This window comes from Lutzomyia longipalpis, chromosome 3 (genome assembly GCF_024334085.1).
Source record: "Lutzomyia longipalpis isolate SR_M1_2022 chromosome 3, ASM2433408v1".
NCBI lineage: Eukaryota > Metazoa > Arthropoda > Insecta > Diptera > Psychodidae > Lutzomyia > Lutzomyia longipalpis.
This window is the reverse complement of record NC_074709.1, coordinates 7270138-7288815: the sequence shown is the minus strand read 5'-3', so window position 1 is coordinate 7288815 and position 18678 is coordinate 7270138. Positions and strand designations below refer to the sequence as shown.

Genomic DNA, 18678 nt, shown 5'->3' with positions numbered 1-18678 from the left:
GTTGAGGTTAAGACCTTTCCAACGATAGGTCATTCAAGAAAATCTATCGAGCCGTTTCGGAGATATAGCGTTCTAAAGTTAGCATATAATATTTTGGGCTCTACTAATCCGATTTTGAGCAGATCTTTATTATTTATGTGAGGTTTTGTAAATGAATGTTAAAATTTTAAATTCATATAAGTGTATGATCAAATAGTGGAATATATAGGCACCCTGCGCCCCGCGAAGCGGGGCGCCTTATATATACATATATAAGTATATAAATACATAAAAATATAAAGAAGAAATGAAACTTTTTGGCGCCCCGCGAAGCGGGGCGCTTTATATATACATATAAAGCATATAAATGTAAATGCAAAGTAAAATATAACGGTAAAATATATATAGCAGCATAGTATGGATTACTACAAAAAGGGAATGTACATGGTAAGTTTCACTTACGGGCTGTGATTCTTCCTTCAGAGGCCAAGTAAAGTATATGTAAATGCAAAGTTTAATATATAGCTGCAGAGTATGGATTAATAAGAAAAGGGAATGTACTGGTAAGTTTCACTTACGGGCTGTGATTCTTCCTTCAGAGGTCAGTCCAAGTATGATATTTGATGAAGATTGAGGTGAAATGTGGCAGAAAATTCAAGTGTGTCATAAATTGGGGGTGCAAACTCTGGGGAAGGATGACTCGCGCCAGGAATCACAGCCAATGCGCGAGTTAGCCTTCCCCAGAGTTTGCCACCCCCAATTTATGACACACTTGAATTTTCTGCCACATTTCACCTCAATCTTCATCAAATATCATACTTGGACTGACCTCTGAAGGAAGAATCACAGCCCGTAAGTGAAACTTACCAGTACATTCCCTTTTCTTATTAATCCATACTCTGCAGCTATATATTAAACTTTGCATTTACATATACTTTACTTGGCCTCTGAAGGAAGAATCACAGCCCGTAAGTGAAACTTACCATGTACATTCCCTTTTTGTAGTAATCCATACTATGCTGCTATATATATTTTACCGTTATATTTTACTTTGCATTTACATTTATATGCTTTATATGTATATATAAAGCGCCCCGCTTCGCGGGGCGCCAAAAAGTTTCATTTCTTCTTTATATTTTTATGTATTTATATACTTATATATGTATTTTTTAATAGTTTTAATGTCGTTCTATAAAAGAAAAATTAAGAATTTGTTTTTCCAGAAAACGGCCAGAACGATTCTTAAAGTGTCCTGGATAAATAATTTTCCTTAAAAAAAAAACGATTAGAGAAATAAAGAATTGTCAAAATTTTATAAATTAAAAAAAAAATATCAAAAATGTTGAACTGAATCGAGCTCTTTGTCTAACTTTTCTTTTATGTACAAAATCTTGTTCAAACTCACCCCTTTTCACAGTATAATAATATAACTTGATATAAATTAAAATTAAGGAAGACATTTTCCCATAAAAAAAATCATAATCTTATTTCAGAAGATTAAAAAAAGCTCCATCTGATAGGGTTTATGATGTTTCTGTTTGTTTAACTCTAGCGAAAAAGCGAAGATAAAATATTTTCATATTTGAATGCAAAAGTGGGTCAACTATACTCTTGGCTCTATATTGCACTTTATGCTCCGCTTTATTAATGGATTATTTTCATAAAATATTAATATTTTTCCATTCATTCTCTTCTTTGAAAATGCTCTTAATTTAATTGTTGTTTAATTTTTTGTTCCACGAAATGATTAATTGATTGTAGACGAAAAAAAGTAATAAAATTAAAAAATAATTTTTTTATGAAAACTTCTTAACATTTTATGCAATATTTGTTTGGAGTTTCCTCAAAATTCTCTAAAAAATAAATAATCAGAATAAATTTAATTAGGCAATGTTTTTCATGAACAGAAAATCATTGTCGTTCAGATGAATAAAAATGTTCAATGGTCTCTGTCAAGGTTAGAGGAAATGACAAATAAGTTGATCATATCAGAAAAATCTTTTAGCATGCAAATTATATTATAAAAATCCGTGTGATCGCTGTACTTGCAATTTCAATGGATATTTTCCATGTTCTCGTCAAGCACTTATATGTCTAATCGCATGAGATCTTGAAATAAAAGAATTTGATGTGGTCTCCCAGGCGATCAAAATTGAGTCATTGAGATTATTTTTGAGTCCATTGTCGTTGAAAAATTGTGGAGTATCTCACGTGGAAAAGTTTTCTATAAAAGTTTAATCACACTTTTATCTTTCTTTGAGTGAATGAATGTTGATTGTGAAGTATAGGCAATTGTTTGTTTGATAAAATTGATAAGAATACAGCCAACATGAATAAATACCGTCAATTGGAGTTAATTTGATTTGAATTTAGTACTTTTTACGATAGAATTTAGTACATTTAGAGTTTAGTACATTTTTGGCTAGAATTTATTACTCTTGATCAGCATTCTGAGCTTCTTTAGGACCATAATTAATAAACTTCTTTTTCGGCTTAAAAATTCTTTTAAGGTTAGAATTTAGTTTGATTTTTGGGCTTGAAGTATTTTCCCTTCTCAATGTAAACGTTTCTCTAGGGCTAAAAACAATTCCGAATTTATTGTTTTGAATATTTTGAGTTTTTGGCGAATCACACAAATTTTCAGCGAATAATGCAAATACTTTCGAAAATCCGATATTTTTATTCAGATTAACATCCCTTTATCAGTCTAAAAATCCATAAAATGACGTCACTACAGAGTTTTTTGTCATTTTCAGTTCACTGAGAAGTTTTTCCATACAGAAACGAAAAAAACTTCTTTAAGTTAATTAACCCTTGATGGCTTTTGCTGAGCACCGTGGCCAATTTGATTTTGGATATCGTCAAAAAATAAATTCTTTTTAGAAAATTGTGACAAATTCTACATTTACATGAGTAGGGAAGTTCAATTACTTCAAGTTCGTTAAAAGAAAACTTGGGAAAACATTTTCTTTTAATACAAAAATTAAGGTTAGAAATATCGAGTCCTCCAAGGGTTAATAACTAAGAAACATGTTAAATGTATCTTACTTTTTACGCTTTACTATTTCAAGAGAGCTGCCCTAGTAAAAATCATCAATAAATATGCAATTAAACTACTAAATGAATCCATAACAGCCCCATTTGACGGTATGACAATTTTTAAAGTTTTTTTTTTTATTAAAAAATAAATGAGAATGTTGTAAATCACAAATGGCACGTGATAAACATTTTTATTTCATTTTATTCCGGTGCATTTGCAATAATTAATACAAATTAAATGGTGTAGTATCAAAAATTTTAATCATTCGTTTAAAAAGTATTTTTCATAAAATTATTATTATACTCTACATGCAATTTTAATGTACAACATTGCATAAAATATATGAAAGCTTCCCTAATTTTCTGCTCGTTGACGTTATAAGGGAATTTGGGGGAAGTTAGTTAATTTGAATTAAATATAATATGACTTTCTGGTAATTTTATTGTTAGTCAAAAATCTGCAAAGTTTCATATGGGAAATTCCTCTCCTAAAACTTTCTCATGAGCTTTTTTGTTCTATGTCAAATGGGAAATGCATTTTTGCGAGCTTTTCCGAAATAGTTGTATATTATTAACACCACCCCTTTCTACTCTATACAATACAGCTTATATTATGTAGTGTAGTGACACAACTTTCAAATTTATCGTACACCACAGAGAATTATGATGTTGGAACTATTGTGGTTGTGGCTTTATATTGTGAATTGTTCAGAAATAAATTTTATATAGGTCATTTCGAGAAATTCAATTGTTTGTCGGAGATATTTTATTCCTGGAAAAGTTGAGATAATTTTTTTGGCAAAATAATTGCAGTTTCGTGCATTTTTTTTTAATGTTTTGTATTACATTTTAAAATGCAATAATGTTTGATGCGTGGGAGGGTATCAGTGAGGGTGAATAGGTGTGGGGAAATTTATGATTTTGATGATGTGTTTGGAAATTGTGTAAATTTTTCACCTTCCCACCATGTTGTTGGTGGCTGTTCAAAATCCTGTCACAAAGGATATCTTTTATGGACGATGCGGAGAATGAGAAAGTGAGGCGAAATGTATGAAGAGAATACCATGGGAGTTGTAAAAGATGAAAGCTTTGGTGGTGTATTAGAGGACATAATAATGGGATTATGTTGGGGTGTGGGGGGATGGTAGAGAGCGGAGGAGACTGAAGGAATAAAAATAATGGTGTCTCATTGATTATGTCGAAAGGTTGAAGTGAAGGGCGCCGTGATGGTGGATTAAAGCTATATCTATTCCTGAAACATATTTGTTCACCCCCGCATTTTGCTTCTTGTCATCTCCATCGCCCTTAAGTCTCTGGCGGAATGAACAATGACTCTTCGCGCGCGTATTCATAAAGCACCGTCCTCTTGAACAAAAAATATAATTTAATTATTTTGAGAGAGAGAGAACTCACTTCTTCTTCCTGCGATTTTGCGATCCCTGTAGGTATCCAGCTCGGGTTCCTCCATGGCATAAGCCACTACTCTGTCCGGAACCTATGTTGAAGAATATGTCGTGTACTTTGGTCAGAAGACTCGCAATATTGGCGCCGAAATTGGGTACGAGATGATGACTATCGCAAGGAGAAAATTTGATTGTAATCACCGCACACAAGAGCACAGAAATTCAATTTATTTCTGTGGCAATGTTCCACAGAGATGAAGAACTGAATGATATTTTTGGTGAATTAGGGAATGCGCACAAAACTCTCTTACAAATGTATCTCTACGTCCCAATCACGAGTTACAGAGAGAAAAAAATCTCTTTTTATTGTGATATGATGTGCAATCTCTCTTAAAATTTCATGAATAAGTTTTAATTAAGCACGCTCCACAGAATTATGTCTTACTTCACGTGGAGGAAGAACAGTTTTAACAAATTATTTTCTAAACTTTCTCATGTACACAGAGAAAGGCCAATTTGTCCTCAACTCCTTTTCGCGCACACGTTCCTTCTCCTCTCCCCCAAAAGAAGGTAACACAACTCAACAACTTAACACTGGAAATTATGAGAAGGAAATTCTCCTTTTTTTAAAGCCAAAATTTCAACGGAAAAGTCTTTCTTAATTCACGTAGAATAAATCACTTTTCATTCACTAAATAACTACACAATCATCCTTTGATAAAAACTAATTACACCAAAGTGCAACTGATGCGATGTCGATGAATTTTGAACTTCAACTAAATTCACAAATTCCAAAGAGAATCTCCCCATTGATGTACTTTCCAAATGGTAGAACACATAGTCGAAGAGGAAGATGTTGGTTTTTAACTTTTACCAATGAGGAAGATTTGCAGATGATACGCCAAGGTGAAGATTGCTACGTGCAATGCTTAGACACAATAAAATGAATATTGGCTTAGGGAAGTTGTGTGTATGATGATTGAAACTCAAAATACATTTTACTCTTGCGTGTGGTATGATTTTTTTCTTCTTCATCTTCTTTCAAAGCCACACTATACTAAAAAACCAACATTGCGAAAGAGAAGATGATACCACTGAGTGGCGAAGAAATTTTCCACATTTAAGGTGTTTTGGATAAAAAGAGTCAGACATTGGTGATGGTTTTGGTGTGAAGGTGGGTAAAGCAGCAATATAAGAAAAGTATATCTCTGCGGTGAAAAATGTGAAAGAAGCACATCTTCTTTTTTTTATGCTTTAATTAGAAGATAAGACAACATGGTGAGAGAAAGAGGCCCATATAGGTGTGTGAAAGAAGAAAAAAAAGGCGAAGAATTGAAGAAGAGTAATGTAATTTTTCTGCTCTGTAGCATTTTTGGCACACTGAACGGTGTGATATGCAATTAAAAATGCTACCTATGATATGATTATTTTGTCTGCTCATCGCACTCAGGCTATGTGCCATAGCGCCAATTGCCCATCTTCAACTTCTGGGATGTGCAATCTCCCATATACATATATGTATAGCCTGCAACGGATTTAATCTCTCCACCAAATGCATCTCAAATGCATAAGAGATGCAGTTAACTAATGGAAAAATCACTCAATGATCGTACACTTTTAATTCAACTAATTGGACTTGCACATCTCATTATATTTCACATATCAATACATTTGTATTTATTAACAATTTATGCATCGCAATACAGGTTTATGTTCACTGCACTGAATCCGTAAAACATCTCTCTGCGCGCGTGAATTAATTTTCTCTAACATTAGTCATTGGGTAGACCGGCGAGAGATCTTCCTCATCATTAAGCCATTTTACAGTAGCCACAGACGATGCAAATTGTGCACTCAAATAATTATTTTTTCAATGAAAATTAATCAATTATTTTTTCAAATTGATTTTGCAAGAATTTTTCTTTTATAAATTTCTAAAGTGATTAAAATTCTTATTTAGGAAATTTTTCTTCAGCCTAAAATGGTGTTTCGTTGTTCAATTTTATTGAAAGGTAAGACATTTATTGACTTATTAAATTTTAACGATTTTACAGAGGTAATTTTTTTGTCATTTTGTAATGTGTAGTGTGGCGCCCTGCTTTGGGGGGCGCCACAAGGAGGCCCTGGTCAACTCCCCCAGTAACTTGAACCCTCGTCCTCACACAATCTAATAGAGCACCAACTACTCTGGACCGAGGCTAAGCTAAGACTAACTCTCTACACTCATCATTACTTTCTACTATTCTCTCATCTAATTCCTCTCTCCGTGCTCTCCTATATTCTCTTGTGGATTCTTATCTACTCTCACCTATTTGAGGGTTTGTCACCTCAAATAGGGGGGTAGAAGACCATCGCCAAGGGGTGGGAAGCTGTTACAGTTACTGCCAATCTAAGGGTACTCACTCTATGAGCAGGTTAATATTTGCTAGATAGTGAGTCGGGCGCAAACAGTAGGTAACGTTATTTATCGCGTAAATGTACATTTTTTTTTAAATTTATCGTTCTTATTTAAAATTGTTTATCCTGAAACATAAAGGGACTTTCTCATACAGATACGACTAAACTCCTTAATTGGGTTTAAAAAATAAATTATTTTTGTTCCTAAGTTACGAACTTTCCAATTTTGTAAAGAACCTAACCGCTATTATGTTTTTTCCCAAAGTTTTAAAGAAAAAACTCACTAGAAAAATTAAGTTTACGAATAAATACTTATACGCTCAGTATTTTTCTTATACTCGAATCAACAGACCCTAAAGATTTCAATTAATTTATTGCCAAAACGTCGCTAGATAGCATAGAAGTGGTGCGTTTAATTTTTTTGTGGCTACTCTTCTGAGGTTTTCTTCCTGAAAATATTTACAGGAGTCGTTAAGATTTCCCCAATAGTTTTCCTACGCCTGTCTTACGTTTACTCCTCTTCACATACTTGTGTTCTCTTACGTTTTTTTTGTACGTGAATTCCCCTATTGCTTCACACTACAAAGCAACGAAGAAGAAAATTTATTTTCAAATGAACTTCATTAGAGGAAATATTTTGTGTTTTATTGCTTTGAGTGTAATGAAGCATCTTTCTTTGGAATTTATGTTACATAGAAATTGCATATGTAGCTAAAAGCTGATTGTGGGATGGAAGTGACGAGTGAAAACCCTTGAATTTGCCAATAATGTCTTAATTAATCAATACTTGGAGGATGGATGGGCAAAATTCCAGTGAGAAAATTGCTTTCTCTCGCAACGATGGAAATCACATTATGATCTATGATCTAGTGTTATGATGAATAATGTTTTTTATATTAGTTTTTTTTTACTTCTGTGTGAATAGGAAAGTCTTGAGAGCTCATTTAAGAACTCAAATGAGTTGAGAATGTTTCTTTGGAACATTTTGAGCATCGGAAATTGATCCAGGAGATGAAATTTTAAGCTCTCGAATGAATTGTAGGTAGCAATTAGGCATCGAAACATAATCCTTTTCGGTCAAGGCAACAAGTCAAGCAATTGATTAGGATTTAATCGGATCTTCCAGGACGCAGGGTCAGGATTTAAAGCACAAACAATTCATGAAAATCGTAAATTTCACAAATTCAAATTCAGAATGTTATCTCAAAGTCAAGTTATGCCTTCACTTATATGCATTTATGCTGACTTTCGAGGAGTCCAGAAGGATGCAAGAGTGCACCTGAGTGAGGTTTAATTTGTGTGTATTTTGTCTGAATTTACATTGAAAGTTAACTTCCCTGCATAAGTTTACCCGCACCATACACATTAGTTTATAAGTTTCAATGTAAATTTATTATTAATACTTGCAATTAGCAAAATATTGCCATGAGGAAAATCAATAACGGAATTTGTTCGTGATGTACAAACTACAGCAGAAACATAATGGTGCTGTGTAGTGGATGGAATTTCCACGAAAGGGGAAGAAATAAAAGGCATGGTAATAAAATTGAGCATTATATTATATCTTATGGAAGTTGTGGTGGGTGAAAGAATTATTAAAAAAAAACTCGAAGCAAATTTCTTATAGTTAGATGCATGGTTTGATTAATAGATCGGTTAAGAGGTTTGTAGGATTGCATTTTTTCCACATTCATGAGTACTTTTGCATTTGAGCTGTACTACACATTTTCATGCGCCGACGTATTTTAATAAATTAATTTATAAGAGTTAAGAGGGAATGTATTTATACAACACACAGAATTTGCAGTCACTTTAGAAATTCCACCGCATGTAGATTACTGCAGCACGTTTAAACTCGCAAGTTCTTTAATTATGTAAATGTATCTAAATCAAAATTTAAATTTACTATCTTCGCATGTAAATTCTGCACCATATTTTCGTAATCTAATGTTGAAATTTTGTCTCCACTCTACCATCCAACGTCTATTATGCTCACTAAATCTACATAAAGCAGAGATGACTTAATTGGTGGACTTTTTTTTGCACAATTTAAAAATTTGTTAAAGATAGAATAAAGGATGTGAAACAAGATGAAAGAACCCAAAAGTCATCAATTTAAACTAATCTCTAATCGAAAAAATCGATTTTAACAAAAAAAAATCAGTCTTTCATCATTCGAATGATAGATTTAGGTGGAAGGGAAGCTTACAGTGCCACCGGGAAGACTAACGAGCTTTCCTCCACCCACAAATCGTTTTTAGTGCTCTTGGGAATGGCTTTGAATCAATTTTAATTGGTTCAAGCGTCATCGTTATTAATTGAAAAGTGTTTTACTGAATTTCAACAAGAAAGAAGCATCAAACGCAGTTTTATCAGAAATTAATTATTTTTTTATATATAAGAAACATATATAGAAATAATATATTATTTACGCCTTTCTTTTACAATTTCAAGTGAATTAGTTTCCTATATTCCAGGGGTGTAGCTTGGAATTTATTTAAGAGATGTTTTCCATTGCATTCAAATTACTATCAGATTTAGATAATTTACGCCATTTTAATGCTTACTACGTAATGCTTTTCTAGTTCTAATGTTTAAAATTTCTTTTTAAACGATAGAAAAGCACTTAACATTTTTTTAAAAAATATTTGACGTTTGTTTTTCATTAAGAAAATGTAGAAAGATGCTTAAGAATTTGACGTTTAATGTTTCTTTTTCAACGTTTCACAATAATTGTGATAGTCACATTTATAGAATTTGACATTTAATGTTTCACATTAATTGTCCAATCCTTGCTGTTTCTTTTTAAAAGTTTGACGGTTATTCTATGCTTGACAATTTTTTTCCAGACTTTAGACATTTCCATAGAGTTTGACGTTTCTTTTCTAACTTTTGGCGTTCTCTTTTGCAGTAATGTTCGAAAATTTCCTATTTACCTATGATTTTTTTAGAATCCTTTTTTTTCATATAATTTTTACCCTGAAATTATTTCATTTGACAGCTAAAGAAAACAAAAGACCAAACCTATTTAAACTTTTAGGATGTTTAGAGACCTAAATACATTACCTGAATACGCCCCTGCTATATGCATCATGCATTCTATATGTTACACTCATGAATATTTATAAACTGATTTTATTTTAATATGCCGCTAATATTAATGCAACAAAATCCGCGGAAACCTACATAGTTAATAAATAAAATAACAATATAAATTGTTTATAAAACAAATACAAACAATTACATTTTTCCACTATTTTCACTAAATTATAACATAAATGTTAGTAAATATTAATGTTTTAAATAAAATTCCACCACAGGTGAATCCCAATTTCTTCTAACTAGGATATAATTGACCCAAAAAACAAACCATTAATTTCTGTTCGGGGATTTTAATTAAATTCAATATAAAGGTGGATAAAAGAGAAAGTACCAAAAACACCGCTTTGGGTTTAGATAAGAACATTCAATTTAATGTGTTTACAGAATAAATAATTATTCCGAGGGATGTTGGTTGAACATGTACGCATAAGATGAAATTCTCTGTGGTTGATATATGTGAGGTGTGCGTAGGCGAAAAGGGTGGAATTTTTATGTCCTCTCTGTGACCCAAAATGAACACAAATTCCTCTCTTTGCAATTAATTCGAGAGATGAGATTATATTGATTTCCTATTTCTATGTAGGTTATGTACATAATGTGTAAGACGAAGCAATATAATGAAGTATATATTTATGAACTTTTAAAGGTCATTTTGTCAGGTATTGAGGCGTCACAAGGACAATGTGAAATTTTCTAAAAGGGATGCGAAATGTTCTGAAAATGCTAAAAGGTCTCAATGGGAATTAAATTTTGGACTTTTATAACACAGAAATATTTCTTCTTAGGCGTCTCTTTGTTAAATTCTGCTTCGTTTAGAAATGTAAATTCCAGAAGTAATTGAATGAAAATTTTTGTGGTTTTCCTTTTAGCATCAATTCTTCCTTTTTTTATGTATTTATTAAAGAGAGACAGAAAATTTAGACAAATATTTATTTTCCAGTAAAAAAAAGAATTCATTGAATTCAATAAAATAATTAATTAATTATGTTCCAGAGAGAAACATGATACAGAAAAGATAAAATAAACAAATTGTGTTCTCTCATGTAGGTGGAAGTAATTAGCAAAAATTAATTTATGCTCTAAAATCCTCTCTGTTGCAGACGTAACTGTGAAGTATATCCGTGGGCTTCCTCATGTCACTGTGCCACTGCCAAGTCGAAATGAGAGATGTCAGTTTGCTCTCAGGCCTGTATCACACAATGTAGGTGACTTCCTCAATATGCTGCACGAGGAGGATCGTGGCATCGACCGTGCAGCTGTCTTGAGCAATGAAGGCATCAGGATATCCTCGGCGTGCTCAATAGAAAATCTTATGGATGATAGTTTCTGGTAAGTTCACCCTCCTTCATCCTAATTCAATTTATTCTCCGCAATTTTCTAATTAAATTTGCAAAAAATCATTCAAATAAACTGATTACGACTTCCCGTGCGGGGGAGGTGCAAGAGGATAAAATATTGATTTTCTTCTCTCATTTACGTGCTTATTAAAAAGTTTAATTTCAACAAATAGCTCCAACAAACTTTTTTATTAGTTTCTATGGCATGTTTGTTTTTTGTTAGACCTCCTACAACGGTGGGTGGGTGGGGATGGATATAATAATGCTTTTGAGGGAAAAGTGCCTTTCATGCTCAAAATCCCCCAAGTGCGTGAATGAAAAAGGCTCTTGGTGGAGTTTTCAAATAATCATCCTCACCGGCCCCAAGCGAGCTTTCGCCTTTTGAAGATTACAGAAAGAGGCTGAAAGAATTTTAAAAAAAAAGTTTAGAAAAGAGAATTTTTTACACCACCAAAGTGAATCCCCCTCACAAATTTACATTAATTATTAAATCTCTTTCTTTTATCAGTGACTTTTCTTTCTTAATTGGATGTGGCATTTTTGGGACAAAAAACATTTCTCTAAATGGGTTAAAAAAAATGAAAAGCATAACTTGGAGAATGATGATGAAAAGGAAAAGATGAGATGCTAAATGAATGTGATGAGATTATGAAAAAATAATATTTCTAGAGTATAACTATATAAACATGCAATTGTTACTAATTAAACATACCTACGTTAATTAATTAGAGCAGATTGTAAATAATTCGTTGTCAAGCACGAAAAAATTCGTCACAATTTCCATGGTAAAATGCACACCGAAAAACATGAGCTCTATGTGCTCTGTTTTTGCCATTTGGGGGAGGAAAATCGTTAGCAGTGTACAATTCTTCTTTTTTTAGCGTGTAATTGGTAACATTTACAGAATGTACTACATCCAAGTTGAATCATTATGAACATGGTTTTATGTGGTTGATGCGAACGACCGACAACTACTATGTGTACAAATGGGGTTGTCTTGTCAGTTCTAGTGAATTTTTATCGCTAGAATTATTCCGAATTGAGTGGTAGATTTTTACAGCAACTCTTCCGTTAATTTTCATGGAGTGTTTTATATTTTATTTTCCATAAAACTTTTCCTCTTGAATTTTTATAAAATACATGCATATACAGTGAAGCCTCTGCAGAACGACTTTCAGCTTGAATTGTTATTAAAATTTATCGAAATTATATATTTTCGTGCGTCTCGAGAAAAATTCTAAAATTAACTCAAAATAAAAGTGGAAGGCTGTCGTTCTCTGGAGCATCACTGTATATTGCAATTGTGGGAAATTCTCTATTTAATCCGCCCTCAGAAATGTTTTACAATTTTGCAAGTTCGTCATGAAATTTTCCAAGAAGATTCCATTTGAGCATACATAATGAGTCTTTCCGCAGTAAATTTTGACAGAGAAGCACCATGTAAATCTCATTCAACTCCATTCTGGCTAATTATTTCTGCAGTACAAGACTAAACTATGTAAAATAAAGTCTTCAGGGGCGTAGCCAGAAATCTATTTTAGTACAAATTAATTTTAATTTTAACCTAAAAATGGTTTCAAAAATTTCTTTACAATTCTCTACGAACATTTGACATTATTTTCTAACGATTGATGATAATTTTTAGTTTTTTTTTAACGTTTGATATTTCTTTTGTTAACCCTTGGAGGATTTTGCTGGCCAAAGTGTCCAAATCGACTTTTTTCAATCGCCACAGAATTAAACATTGAACAATTAACATTTCGTGATAATTTCTATATCTGTATACTGTACAGGTAAGTTTCATTACTTCGAAATCGTCGAAAGAAAACTTGAAAAAATCTTTTCTTTTGAGAAAAAATGAAGCTCAAACTTTTGAGGTTAGAAACTTCGATCCAGGAAGTGTTAAAACGTTTCTTTTTTGACATTTGAAGTTTGTTTTTGCACCTGACGTTTTTTTTCTAACGTTTGACGTTTTTTATGACACTTGACATTCGTTTTTTACGTCTGACGCTTTTTTCTGACGTTTGACATATTTTTTTAACGTTTGACATTTCTCTTCTAACATTAATTACTCGTTTTAATTTTTGGTGCCTACTTCTTTTCTAACGTTTGACATTTTAATAAACGTATGACATTTGTTTTCTATGTTTGACGCTCTTTTCAAATATTTCTCGTTCTTTTTTCTAACATTAAATATTTATTTATTTTTAATCTTCTTTCTAAATTAGTTAGTTTTTCGTTTTAAATTCTTTTAAGCTTAGAAATATCGTTTTAACTTCTAAAGAAATTCCTTAACTTCCTGAAGTTTGGGGGTGAAAACTTAGACACCAAAACCTCTTCCCGCGTTACGTCCCTGGAACACTTGGGATTTATTAACATAATTTTTAAGATAAATAAATTTATTTTTTCATTTAAAAAGAATTACTTTTCATATCAAAATCATCGTCCAACTCAAAGGAAAAGCTCTCGAATTTTCCAGTAGAATGAAGGTAAAATGTCTCATTGAACATTTTTCCATGATATTCAATGAAAAATTTTTCATCCTCTTGCAATTCCCTTAATAAAAGCCCACAGGGGATTGAGAACTTTGCAGAGGAAATAGGACAAATTTGCTCCCTCGTCAACATGGGGAGTTTTCCTGAAAAGAAAAATTGCTTCCAGTAGGTAATCACAAGCAATAAGTTATATTAAAGTTTTCTTTTTCTTAAATAACGATCCAATTTCGTCAATTCCGATTAGGTCTTCAAACACTCTCACCCTTATAGGGTGAGTTGTGGGAAAAATCTGTGTTTTTTCTACAACTAAATTATGCGTGTTTAGTTTTCTGAACACACAAGAACAATGAATTTAATTTGTTCTCATGTCGTTTTCATATGTGACCCCCTCCCATCCAGCAGCAAAGAAAAACTTTTTGCCACAAAAACGCAGGAAAAGTCTTGTGGTACACAGAACAAAAGAATGGTGTGGAAAAAGTTTTTCTCTTCCTCCACAGAAGCTCAAATGATGATATCAATGACGAGAGACAGGCTGGTCCTTACGGGTGTTGGCGGATGTAACACTTCTTCTGTACAAATATTGACTCTTCCGAGCACAGAAGAAGGTGCCACGAAAATTCGTGTTTGCGGTATTTTGGCAGTGAAACGAGGTCAAGGGCTCGGTGCAGGGAGGCGAGGAAGATTATTTTATATTGACGCAAGATGAGCATTTACATTTTAAAGTCCCGCACCATGCGAAAGTTTCCATTCTCTTTGGATTATATCCAAGAAAACAATACAAATTGCAATAAATCCTTTTTGGGAAAGAAAAAAATTGCTGAATCTCCCCCAATAACAATACATTAAGTTTTGCTTTTCCTTTTATAACCAACGCATTTCCCAAAGTCCAGTAAATTTTTTTTCATATTAAAATTTTGAGAATTTCCAAACACGACAGCTTTCCCACATTACGTGCATATGTCGTGAAAAAAAATTTAGGCCACGGGTTTCCCAGGACATTAAAACGTACATAAAGGAGGGAATGGTAGCGGTGCTAAAGGTGAAAAAAAAAGAATTGACATGGAGAGAAAATCGAGGTGGTTTTACTTCGAGAAATCGATAAGCTACATACAGGATACAGAGTATACAGAGAGACGTCTGAAATGTATGAAAATTTTCCCATTATTGACGCTTTCTTTGGCACTGCTATAGGAAACTTTATTATAAGACTTTAAGTTGATTATAATGATTTTAATTAAAAGTTTTTAATTAAAAGATCTTGCAATTAGAAAACTGAGCGTCTCTATTATTAATTCTTTATTGGTTAGAATACAGTCTAATAACGGAAGAAACTTTCTTGGCTTCTACAAGATTTTTAAGGACAATAAAACTGTTTTATTGACATTTTATTGGTTATTCTTGTTCCTATATTTATCGACGGTATTGATGGCGCTTTAATTATTATTCATGCAAGGAAATTCGCTTTTCACATTTTCCCCTATAATGGAAATTTGCCGCATGTTTGTCATGCGTTTCCGTATCCATTCTATTGAACCTTTCAAAAATATCACCGCAAAAGTGAATGGAATACCAAACATTTACAATACATAAATTTTAATGGAAAAGCAAAAAAGGGCATGTAAATGTATTTTCTAAAAATATATTACAGCAACAATATTTTCACGAATTATGTACGTTTTTCATCGCAATTTCTTTTCGTATTTTTACAAAGAAAAAAAATCAAAATTTATCTTAATTATTGTTTAACAATTCTTCTTTGAAAGGGTTGAAATGATTCAGAACTTTAGCTTGAAATTTTCTTTTATTTTTCATCATCAAAATATAAATAGATTGATGCGAATAAATTCAGAGCTTTTCTCCAATTTCCATAAAAGAAAATCAGTGTCTCTTTGGTCGTGTTTCTGCAATTCATTCGTGCGAAATTTAATTGTTGTAACAACCTGAACTACCTACATATACCTTGAGGAAATGTGTGCGAGATGAATAAGAAGTTGCGCCTAAATTATTACGATGGGAAAATGATTTTCTCTCCAAAAACATTCGCAGCTTTTCCCCAAAAACTTCTGATTAGATTTCATGGGAGAATTCTCAATGGAATATTCAGGAGTTTTGTAGTCAATACATCCATTGAGATGGTAGAGAATTCACGATTATATTGTTATTCAAAACGTTTCCAAGCAATTTTCCTCTCAGTTCCGTTTTAGTAAAGATGGAATATAATTTCTGTCTTCAACATCCTTCAGCCGCATGAGAATTAATTCCCCCAAAAATCAATCCCTTTGAGATTTCCTTGTGAAAGTTAATTTTCTTTTTATTTTTTGTTAATTTTCTGCATCAAAAATCCAAAATTTGTACTTTTTCCCATTTGAAATTTTGACACAGTCCCCATTGAAAGAATTTTCCATGCAGTCATAAATTTTCTTTCATTTCTTCTATTGTGGCATGAAATAAACATAACAAAGTTCTCACTTCGCACTAACACTTTCCTTTGATTCTTTTGTGTGGAAACTCGGAAAATTCTATTGTTAAGGGTTGTTTGTAAAATATAACATTTACATTTTCCCCATTTTCACATAAAACGCTTTCATTATGTCGCAAATACAATCACACGTCATTTAGTAAATAGGACAACAATGGATTTGTTTTTGTATTAAATTAATTTTAATTAAATTTTATATAGTAAATCCTTTGTTATTGTTCCCTCAGTCTTTTGTGTCCCTTAAAACGAATTTGATTAATCATTCTTGGGGGCATTGAATGCATTGAAATTGATTGCAAGAATACATTGATTATGATTAAATATTATTTAATGGATTTTTTTTTATTCTCTTGTCGTTACATTGTCTCGCAAATTGTTGTAAAAAATTCAGTAAACAGGATAAAGACTGATGCAAATGACGATTTAATGTTCCCCTAACATCCCTTGCAGAAGTTTGATGCATATTTCCCGTAAATAATCCCTTTAAGCATGGCTTAAAGATATGTTTTACCTAAATAAAAAAAAAAACAAACATCTCTCTTTCTCCCAGTTAAATGTGTTTTTAAAACTTGGGATTACCATCACGTTGACATAGCGAATTCTCATTAAATCAACATTATATTTTGACAATTTGTAAATTTTTCCCTCATTTTACATGCGGGAAGAGAAAGAAATCAATAAAATCGAAGAATTTTCCTCGCAATTTGTGGGAAAAGAAAGTTCGTAAGCACAAATCTATTAAGTAAAAAGTTTACTTGCACAAAGTATTTGGAGTATTTAGGAGCCTAAGGGGATACAGAAAGACTATATAGCTACGGGGTGAAAGCTTCAAACACCCTCAACTCATCTCAGCCACAAAACTCTTTCAGAAATAGTCCAAAACAAAGCGGAAAGTTCTGAAAAGCGTCAACCATTCACCAGAGAGTACGTTCATCTTTGAATATAAGACAATGCAGATGTGTTAAGGGGAGGGGTGGTTCTCTTTAGTTTTCAGAGTTGAAGAAAAGATAGATAAATGAGCTTTTTTGTGGGTTTCAGGGGAAAATTATGTTGCTGAAAATAAAGTGATGAGTTGAAGGAGTTTATTTATTTTGAGGGCTTTTCAAAAGAAGCATAAAATCCTAATAGATTTATTAATAGCAGCTTAAACTGTCTTCTATCTAGATACAGCTTTCATTCTTTCCAGCAACGTTTCGGCAGATTTATTGCCATCATCAGGCCCTATTACATAAAAGAAATAGAATTTCCATTTCCCAAATCTTTTAGTTTTAAATTTTCTTTAATTTAAAGCAATATTTTCCATATTTTCTAATTTATATTTTCCTACCAAGGATGAAATTTACTATTCAGACAGCCTTAAGTTTTCTTAAGAAAGACTTAGATTTTCTTAACATTCTTTAAATTTTCGTAAAAATGTCTTAAGTTCTTATAAGATTTCTTAAGAAAAGTTTAGGATTCTTAAGTTATCTTAAGCAAAATTTTAAATTTCTTCAGTCAAGCTGAATTAGGCTAAATTTATTTTTTCGATGATTTTCTGGTCGCTTCCGGGTATAAAAATTCGTAAAAATCATCAAAAATATCCATTTTGCTCGATTTACTTAAGTTTTCCTTAAGAAAACTTAAGGATCCTAAATTTTTCTTATGAAATTTAAAATTTTTTTCAAGGAATCTTAAGAAAACTTAAGTCTTCCTTAAGGAATCTTAAGTCTGTATGAGTAGTGAATATCACTCAAAGTCTTAAATTGCCAAAATGAATAAACTCCCTTTCAAGAAAATAAATTTATTTGTCACAATAAACAAACCCTGTTACAACACATGAAAAAAATCAATTTATAAAAATCAAAATTAATTCTCAACTCTATCCGTTAAATCCTTAAATATGTACCTTTTTCTGCACCAATTGGGAACCTTGGGAAGCCATAAATAAAGTCTGTGTCGCATGAGGGTTGAACTTGACAGAGAGATGGTGGATGGTGGCTTTTTTTTCGTTGATGTATTTTATCACCCTTGCTATGTGGGGGGAGTGTAGAGAATTTGTGTGTCAGCTGAAGCTGATGCTATGTATGAATGATGCCGTAAAAGGCACTAAATGCAAAAAGAAGTTGATGCAGAGGCATTTGAGATGCGGGAAAATTTTTAGAGTCTGGGCTTTATTTTATTTATCGTTGTCTCGTAGATAAAAAAAAGTCAAGAGGAAAAGTCTTGCAATTTGTGTTTCTCTCATTTATGTCTGCTGCTCTTTTTTTCTGGTGTTAGACTTTGACTGACTTTTTGGCAAGAATTTTCTTTCTAACAAAGAAAAAAAATTAATTGAACGTTTTTAATTCAGACAACTTGCATTAACTTCTTGTATTTGCGTCATTTTCTCTTTCAGACATAAAAGTCTTTGAAGAAGCAATTAGTTAATGAATATTCCGTTCTTATAGAGCTTCTCACGTGAAATGTTG

The 18678-nt window shown here is 32.3% G+C and overlaps 1 protein-coding gene across 1 annotated transcript in view; it reads left to right on the top strand.

The window, feature by feature from the left end:
• The window catches only part of LOC129791758 (calcium uniporter protein, mitochondrial), a 64193-nt gene that overhangs the window by 35378 nt on the left and 10137 nt on the right, over positions 1-18678 (top strand). Inside the window, exon 3 of the mRNA XM_055830135.1 lies at positions 11021-11249. Within this exon, the coding sequence (XP_055686110.1) occupies positions 11021-11249 (229 nt within the window). The remainder of the gene's footprint in view (positions 1-11020; positions 11250-18678) is intronic.